At 47.0% G+C, this 9,375-nt stretch overlaps 1 protein-coding gene across 1 annotated transcript in view; it reads left to right on the top strand.

Moving 5' to 3' along the window:
* Positions 1–9,375, top strand: part of CACNA1B (calcium channel, voltage-dependent, N type, alpha 1B subunit) — a 424,961-nt gene that overhangs the window by 275,727 nt on the left and 139,859 nt on the right. The window contains 2 exon segments of the mRNA XM_009888006.1: positions 87–214; positions 4,863–4,959. Of these exon segments, the coding sequence (XP_009886308.1) occupies positions 87–214; positions 4,863–4,959 (225 nt within the window).

Genomic DNA, 9,375 nt, shown 5'->3' with positions numbered 1-9,375 from the left:
CTCATCTCTTCTCTTCTCTTCCCTCCCCTCCCCTCCCCTCCTCTCCTCTCCTCTCCTCTAACTGCATTATTGTTTCCTCTCTGCAGATGTTAAACCTGTTTGTGGCTGTGATCATGGACAATTTTGAGTACCTGACAAGAGACTCCTCCATCCTTGGGCCCCATCATTTGGATGAGTTTGTTCGTGTCTGGGCTGAATACGACCCAGCTGCCTGGTATGTACGCTGTTCTACTTGGATGTGGAAAAAGGATATGCGATGTGTATAAACACCATACCTACACACACACACAGCCTGTTTTAACGTGAGTGCAGCTCCAGAAGGAAAATTACTCCAAAGCTTGAGGTAACAGTAGTGGTAAATGCTCCAACTTCAATTCACCGTGACGGGATGAACAAACCTGCTGTCATTAGAAGGGCATTTCCTCCAAACAGACACAAGAGAGACATAAACCAATAAATCAAGACAGCAAAACGCACCCTCCTCCCCACACACACACACACGGCCAAAAATAATTGGTAAATTCAAATGATCTTGCCAAAATGGCCAACTAGAAAAGCTGTTTAGCATTTCCAAAAGGAGCTTTGATTGCCTTTGCTTTCTGCATCCCAGTTTGGAGAGAAAAATACGCCGAATCTTTTGCCATTGGCAGCAATTCAAGTGACTTGAGAGGCAAAGCCTCGTTACACCTCGCTTGCGCGGCGTTTCTCTCCTAGCTGAGAACCACCCTCATGGTTTCACAAATGCTGTGCATAGACCTGAGGCTACAAAAAAAAAAAAAAATTAAAAATCAAGTTTTCAAGGTGCCATCTCTCCCTTAAAAGGAGATGCTGTACCCCACCACTTTGCGTCGGAGTGCTCAGACTCCATCGTTGGCGTTCACCCCCCGGTGAGGCAGTGAGGGGGTGATACGACGGTTCTCAGCGCGAGGGTGCTGTGCTGAAAACGCGATGCTTTAAACAGACATTTCTCATTGAACCCAACGGTTTTGGTCCTGGAAGCCGCCTTCTGATGACATCAGGTTGTAGAAGGGCATTTTGTTCTTCTAAATAATATTTTAGCTTTTGGACTCGTGGGTGAAACGTAAGGCGTGAGAAATAATCAGAAGAAACTGCAATAAGGCGAACTTTGGAAGGGTTTCAGTTCTCAGTGAGCCTCTGATAAAATGTTCTTGATATATGAGTGTGTTAAAGGAGGAAATGGTTCTCTCGCAGGCAGCCGGTGAGGTGTTTGGGTTTATGGTTTTATCTCTTTGTTTCTCTTATTCAAAGACGCTCCCAGGGAAAGCTGCGCACATGGGCTTAAGCCCCGTGGCCGCGGAGCTGTGGCAGCCCCAAGAGCCACTGCTGAAGCGTTTTAAGGATTTTTTTTTAAAAAATGAGGGAATGGCTCTGACCACTGATCCTGGAGCAACGCTGACGTTAGTACATTGCTTCTCTCCGTTGCCCAGAGAAAGCTACTGCACAACAGCCCTGGTGACTGCGTTATTTCCATTTCTAGATGCTGTGAGATACAGTAATTTCCTTGATATTCTGCAGCTTGGGAAGTTGCTTGTTGGGAGGCTTGCTTTTTTTTTTTTTTATTTAAGGCCCTACTAATTTTGCATCCATTTTCCTCCCCACGAGTTACTCTGCAATGAATCTCCTCCATAGCTGTAATGAAGCCGCCTCCAGCTTCTCCAGTCTTTTCACTCTGTTTTGTTTCCCTTCAGTAGAGACAGATGCAGAAAGTGTTTGTATAATCAGCATCTCAAACTCCCTGCTAGGATGCAATTAAACTGCTTTAAAATCTCAGTTAAATTGATTTAGGCTAACTTTAAATGTAAACCTACTCCAAAATGACTGCATTTCTCTGAACTGTGCGTGATTTTAACTAGCTCAAAGCTACGAGCCTGCATATATACTGCGCACATACCAGCAGCTTGTCGTCTCCGAGCAGATCTTCATTACCACGTGCTCTGTAAGACAGACAAACCCTTTGTGGGTATTTGGCAGGCAGTAAATAGCTTTTTTCTTTTTTCCTTTTTCAAATCCAGTCCTATCTCTTACCACTAGAAGATCTCAATGAGACTAAAAACTTGGGAGCGCCCGTTCTCCCATTAAAAAATAGTCTTGGCTCTGATTAGCATCCGGAGGAGGAGGAGTAACACACCTGCAAGGGAAAAAATTAGTATCGATGTGCTTTTTAAATGTTTATGTGTTCAGGAACTTTCCAGCGGTAAGAGGCACAAGCAGAAAGTTTACAGAAAGATTTGCTCGGTCTGTTACCTCTGAGCGCAGAGGTTACGTTTTGTGAGTCACTCGGGGACCAAACCTTTTCACTTCTGGAGCTGTTAATACAGAATATGTCATATATTAAGATCCTAATCCTGTTTTTTTCTAACCTTGTTCCCGGTTTGCTCTGGTGTGAAGCTGTTGATGTTGGCAGAGCAACCGGGGGCAGCGGTGCGAATGGAAGGACAGCCAAGGCATGATGCTCGGGGCTTGATCCTAAAACCTCCGCACGTTCTGGATTTTCCATGTGTGAATGGTTCCACTGAAATCACTTACGTTTTCGTAAGTGGGACGAACATTGCCACAATTTAAAAGTAATCTGAAATCCATTCACACGGATCTTTTGATCGTTTGGGCTGAACCTCTGTGGGGCTCTGGAGATGGTATTTCACAACAGCTATCGAGGGATGGAGCCTCATTAACTTGTCTTTTAAGGTCTTTTGATCTGAAGACACGGGGTTTGAGAGGACCCATTTTTTATTCAGCTGTTTGTTCCACTAGTGGGTCAAACTCATTCAAAAGAAAATATTGATCCCATTTTTGTTTTCCATGTCGGCCACCTCCTTTTAGCATTTCAGCTCCCAGTACAGACAGGGGTAGGGGAATGTTAAATAATGACCACAGCACAGTTTGCAAGAAAGAAGAGTTCCAGGCAGTGTTACGTTATGCTTAGATGCAGGTGAGCTGGTTCCTACTTCCATCGCCTCTCTCATGGTTTCTTCTTTAATTGTCCCAAGGAAAAGGGAATTACAGTGTTTGTCCACTTTCCGTAGCTTAAGACTCTGGATGAAAGATGCTGCATGGGTAAAAAGTACAAGTGTTGTTATACCTATGTTATATAGATAATATTTTAAACACAGGCTTCATGTGTGTGTATTTACATACCTATTTCCAATATCACTTTTGGTTTTGTTACAAAATCCAACTTTCCGTAAACTTTTTTGGGGAAAATCATTCAAAAGGAAGTAAAAAAAAGCAGCGAGCCGCTGTTCTAGATGTGTGTGACACTCAGTGGGGGTAAGTATGGGGAAACTGTTGGATTTGGGGGCGGCAGAAGCCTCGTGCTCACAGAAAAAGAGAGAGCGAGAGAAATGGGGCGCAGAGAGCGGTTTGGTCTGGGGCCGGGAGTTAATCAGGAAAGGACTGAAAACTGAATTTAAGGATGAACTGGGAAAGAAAAGAAAATTGGATTTTTGTGCGCTTTTATTTATTCAAGATATGTAAAGTGAGTGGTTTCTCTCTCTTGTACTCTCTTTCCCAGTGCTTACCCCTTAGAGATACTGGAAATGTTGGTCTTACCATCCCATTGCCATTAGTTGCTCCCAAGAGCTGAGGGAGATGCTACTGGCAGCACCTTCAGCGGTCGGGAGGAGGCAGAGGTGCTCCCAAGGGAGAGGTTTTTCTTTAGCTCTCTGAGATAAAGGGATGCTGATAAAGCTAAATAAAACTCAAATAGATTTCAACAACCTGGGAAAGAATCTCTGCTTGTTATAATTCATCAGAATTTGCTGCTGTGTCCTTCCAATACTGGTTTTCAAGCCTTCCACGGCCTCTTGGAGAGCTCAGGGAACTGCTCGTACCTATTTTCTACACACTGATTTTACAAAACCATTCTAAAATTTGGGTAAACTTCTTGACTCAGTTAAACCAATATACTTTTTATAACCATGATTAGGCCTGCAGCCAAGACTTGCGCAGTTCCATTTGATCTGTTGCTAAATTAATAGTTTTGAGTTGATTGTGAAGGTTTTGAATAGACCTTAATTTTTCACGTCCAAAAAAGCACTAATATTGAAGGAGATATTCCAAAATATTCCAGCCTTCTTTATATAACATACCAAAATAAACACAGCGAAGCCAAATCGTCTCGTTTTCCTTTAGAGGTCATTTTGAAGTTCAGTACAGCTCCTTTGGTACATGATTTGGTTACTTACAAAAGATTAAGGAATCTAATCCTGCTGTTAAATTGGCTGAAAATATCATTGGGAGTTAATGAGACTGACCATAAAACGACCTCGAGGCGTCTGATTTCACGTACTGGTAATGAAAGTGGGATTTTCCCAGTGCCCATGGCCAAGACTCTCCGGAGATGGCAGTTTCTGGACTTCCAGCAAATTGCTTATTGCCCGTGAAGCAGAGTACAGCCCTGCTGGGGTTACGTAGGTGGCAACGGTGGAAAGTAAAGGTTCCCAAGCTCTTTTGAACCAGCTAATCTGAATCCCAGTATTAATCTATAAAATAGGCTATTTGTGTGCTGCAGGCTCTGGTTTTGTCGGGCTGCCGCAGCACCCGGGCGGTGGGTTGGGGCCGTCTGTGGGCAGAGGGAAGCGAAATATTAGTGATAAAGGTAACCAAATGCAGCAACTGAAGGTTTCACAGAAGAAAACCTAAGGATATAGCTTTTGTTGAGCAGCTGGAAGTTCTCTCTCTCTCTCGGTCTGTGTTTAACGTGCCTCCTTCCCTGCAAGCCCAGTTGCTGTCAGACTAACCTTGCTTTGCAGCGCGTTTTGCCCTTCCACCTTCTGTTTCCCTGGGGAAAAACTGATTCCTCTCGGTTTTTGCTGTCGTAACATCTGATGTTTTCTTTCCAGTTGCCGGATTCATTATAAGGATATGTACAATTTGTTACGTGTAATTGCTCCACCCCTGGGCTTAGGAAAGAAGTGCCCTCATAGGGTGGCATACAAGGTTTGGAACTTCGGAGACTCCCTCCAGCATTTTCCGTTCTGGTTTTGTTTCTTTTTACCCCCTCCCAAAGTGCAAATGCAAACGGTACAGAAAAGAAACCGTAACGTAACTAACCCCTTGCCTGAAAAAAGGAATGATTGACTGACTGCCTCCTTTTTTCCTGGATGCATCTCTTCCCCGTCTCCTCCCACACCCCAGCTGGCTGGAGACAGGCAGCTTTATGAGACAGTGAACCCCACAGCTTCCATCCTGCCGGGTCTAGGTGGGATGTGTTGGGGAAAAGCAGCACAGTATCCGAGCTCTTTCTCTCTATACATATGTGCACTGAAGGGAAATGTCATCCCAAGATTTCTAGGGTGTAGCGAGTCCATTTTGTTTGGGCTTCATAGTGTTGTCACTCCAGTTGAACAACCAGCGTTTGAACCCGTCCCTTTCCTGAGCTGGAAAGACATTTGATCTGGGCACTGGTTAACTGGGCAGCAGAGTGGGATGGGGAGAAAGGAAGGGATGAGCTTTTCCCAGTGCAACAGCCAGAGATTGCCTTGGGAGCAAAGTTGCAACTCTGAGATCGTAAGCTATGATGGACGTCCAGTGACACCTCCTGCCTCATGGCACAAGAAAAGCAGAGTGTGCTTGGGAGTGGAGGTGGGGAATTAAGGACAGATCTTAGAGTCATAGAATGCTAGAATGGTTTGGGTTGGAAGGGACCACTTCCACTTCCACCCCCTGCCCTGGGCAGGGCCACCTCCCCCCAGCCCAGGTTGCTCCAAGCCCCGTCCAACCTGGCCTTGAACACCTCCAGGGATGGGGCAGCCACAGCTTCTCGGGGCAACCTGCCCCAGGGGCTCACCGCCCTCACAGGGAAACATTTCTTCCCAATATCTCATCTAAATCTGCCTTCTTCCACTGTAAAACTGTTCCCCCTCATCCTATCACTCCATGCCCTTGGAAAAAGTCCCTCCCCAGCTCTCCTGCAGCCCCTTTAGGCACTGGAAGGGGCTCTGAGCTCTCCCCTTTTTCGCCTTCTCTTCTCCAGGCTGAACCCCCCCAACTCTCCCAGCCTGTCCTCCCAGCAGAGGGGCTCCAGCCCTCCCAGCATCTCTGTGGTCTCCTCTGGCCCCGCTCCAACAGGTCCATATCTTTTCTCCTTCTTGCCAAGAAGTCAGCACAGGACAACACTGGACTCCAGTGGGCTCCCAGCTACAGGCAGGGATTTTCTTGCAGTCAGTGTGGGGAGAACAGAAGATGGAGGAGGGAGAAGTGGAAGCAGCCAATATGGAGCTTGCTTTTCTCTTTCATTCCAGTCCAGGTGTTTTCCACACCTGATTGAGGATGAAGAGTTAACAGGCATTACAGAGAGGCGTGAGACCCCGTCCCTCCAGCCAGGGAGCAGGGCAGGAGCGAGAAGCCGGGGGAAGCCATTGGCTGTGATTACAATTAGTGTCTCTCAGCAGCTTTTAAATTACCTCTGGGCTACAAAACCTGGGTGGTATTTCAACCGCATTAGTTACCAAGGACAGGAATAGATGGTTTTGGCTTGGTAAGTTCTCTCCTCCGCCCCCTCCTGCATCGATGCTCTACACAGGAATTGAGACCTGTGTCAGGGCTGGAGCGCGGCTGTGGAAGGGGTTTCATGTGGGTGCTTAGGTCTTGGTTTCCCTCCCAGTATAGTGGAGATGATAAGACTGTCCTGCTTTTCCAGGGGTTAAACATTAATTAATAGCAGGCTGCAGTATCCTTAGGTCTCCCCAGATGACAGGCAGCGCAGATTTGCACAATATAATAAGCAGGCAGCTCGCTGGGAAAACAAAAATGAGATTGTCATAGTCATGCTCCCGGTTTCAGTAGTCAGAAAAAGGCGAAGGAGGAGAATTCTGTGCTATTTCCTCATCCTTTGCTTCTCAGGGCAGGATTTTATTTACCACCAACCTGCGCTGGAAGTAGATGCCATCAGTAATGGGCTGGTCGAGGGGCCTTCTCCCAAATCTCCGCGATTCCCAGTTCCCCCTAACAGGCGGGACAGCCAGCTCTCCTCTTTGGTGGAGACAACCACTTGACGTTGGCTTGATGAAAGAGGGGCCCCATCAAATGTAAGGGAGAAAGAGGTCCCCTATCCACCACCTTCCTGCAGATGGAGCGCTGGGCTCTGGTTGCGTCAAACCCGAACCCAGGCTGGAGCAGGAATCCAGAATGGCTGAGGTTCTGCAGAGTTGCACCCTTGGCTTGGAGTCAGAGCAGTCCCCAATCCGTCCTCCCGAGCAAACACACCAGGACTGGCTTTTTGCTTCGCTCGTAGCCCACAGGCCAACCTGAAAACCAAACTCTTTGTTCCCTGAAGGAAGGCTGAATAATTTCTCCAAGCCCTGTCTCTCCCTGTCCCATAACTCTGCCTACCAGCACTCCCTGGCACGGTCCATACAGCCTCTTGACCGACGGGTTTGGGGGGGTGAGAGGGGGTAGCATCCCTCCGGCCAAACCCGTGCCCTCCCCCTCCCTCTTCACCCCGAGCGGAGACATCAATCATTCCCCGCGGGGACCCGCGCGCTCTGGCCGCGGGCCGTCCCTGCAGCGCCGAGGAGATGTTGGGCGTTGAAACACAGCAACGGAAGCGGAGAAACCTTTCGATTTACCCACCTCTTTACTTTGGTTTTGTTTTCCTGAGAAATCTGATTAACCGGATCTCTGTTTTCTTGTCTGCTTTCCCTTCTCTGCCCTCCTTTTCCTTTGCTCCATTGTGTTGCCTCTCCCCCTCCCTCCATCCCCTTCCTCCTTTTTTCCCCCCCTCCACCCGGTCTGGTTTGATTTCCGTGTCCTCTTTGCTTTTGCCTCCCTCCCTTTGACTCCAAGCGGGCGCATCAGTTACACAGACATGTATGAGATGCTGAGACACATGTCCCCACCTCTAGGCCTTGGAAAGAAATGCCCTGCTCGTGTTGCCTATAAGGTAGACCAACCCCCCCTAGAAACTCCTGCCAAACCACCAGCTTTTTTTGTGCCGTGGCTGAAGCGGGTGCCGCTTTTCTGTGACATTAGTGTTGTTCTCTTCGACTTTTCTGGTGCTTTCTCTGCTTTCTAAGCAGACCGGATTTGGGATCTTCTGCTCTTTTTTTTTTCTTTTTTGTAATGTTTTTTTTTTTTTTTTTGGTCTTTGAAACTATGGCACATCAGTTTGTCTTTCTAACTATGTCTCCACGCTCTCTCTCGCTCAGTGTTTCTCTCTCTCCTCTCTCATTCTGCTTCCATTTAGGCTAATTTGGGGAGGGAGGGTGCTAATGAGCAAATTACCCCACCAATATGATCCCCATTTATCTTCCTAGAGCTCTTTGACTATCCATCCTCACTAGCCCTTCAGTAGTATGCTGTTTTTTTTCCCCTTCTTAATTAGATTGGAGTAATTAGAGTAGGCAGTGCTGTAGGAGTGAGCAAGCTATTAAACAGAGGCGGCACCAGAAGGGCTCCTTAAATACCCTCCTGAAAGAAATTATTTTAACAGAAAACATTTAAGACAGTAAGATGAAGAAATCACTCCAACTTATTGTTTATTCTGAAAAAAACTTTTAAACTGAACCATGAAAAAAGCATTCTACCCAAACCACTGCTAGCTGCTGCCTTGCAGGCGCTGCCAGGGGGAACGCAGCGGGGCTCGGATGGATGTAGAGTTGAAAGTGTGAAGGAGACCCCGACTCCTCCGGGGAAAGCCACACGGCTCTCCCAACAGTTGGCGTGGCACCTGGGAATTTGCATTTTTGAACCTCACGGTTTTGGAGGGAGAGGTTTGGCATGAGCGTGTAGCGCTGGTGCAATTCAGCGCCCATCAAACTCAACAGGTTGGGTTTTGTTTTTTTTTGCTGTTGACCTCATTTCAGCCACCGCCAAGCCTGATGCCCGCCCCCTGCCGTGCTCGGTGCAGCGGATCCGGATCACAACATCCCCTCCCATAGCGCTTGGTTTTTTTTCACTGAGGCTGTATCAAAGTGAGATTTTGCGAAGAGGCTCATGCTAAACCCAAACCTGCCTTTTTCCAAGGTGCTTAGCAGCAAGAAGCAGCTCAGATGCGGCTTCCTACAAGATCCTTCCTGGGTGTGTTAGGATTTAAAATAAAAAAAAATTAAAAAAATAACCTTAAATCTCACCAGTTAGATGTCTTTTTTTTTTTTTTTAATAGATATTCCTTTGGATTTGTTTCTGGCTACTTTTGTAGCTGTTCTAAAAGAGCATCTCTGTTATGAGCAATTCATACCCACCACACTGTAACTACTCTTGAGGCTGTGTCCCGGTGCCAGCTCCCAGGTCTCGGCTGGATCGGGTAGATGAGTAGATAGATAAACATCTCTCTGGAGGAAGCAGAACACAGAAACCCAATGCTTTTAAAGTAATCAATGTCTCCTCTTAGCACCTGTGAGTTTGCATTGATCC

This window comes from Charadrius vociferus, unplaced genomic scaffold (assembly GCF_000708025.1).
Source record: "Charadrius vociferus isolate BGI_N301 unplaced genomic scaffold, ASM70802v2 scaffold1040, whole genome shotgun sequence".
NCBI classification, from domain to species: Eukaryota; Metazoa; Chordata; class Aves; order Charadriiformes; family Charadriidae; genus Charadrius; species Charadrius vociferus.
This window is presented reverse-complemented; position numbering and strand designations above follow the sequence as displayed.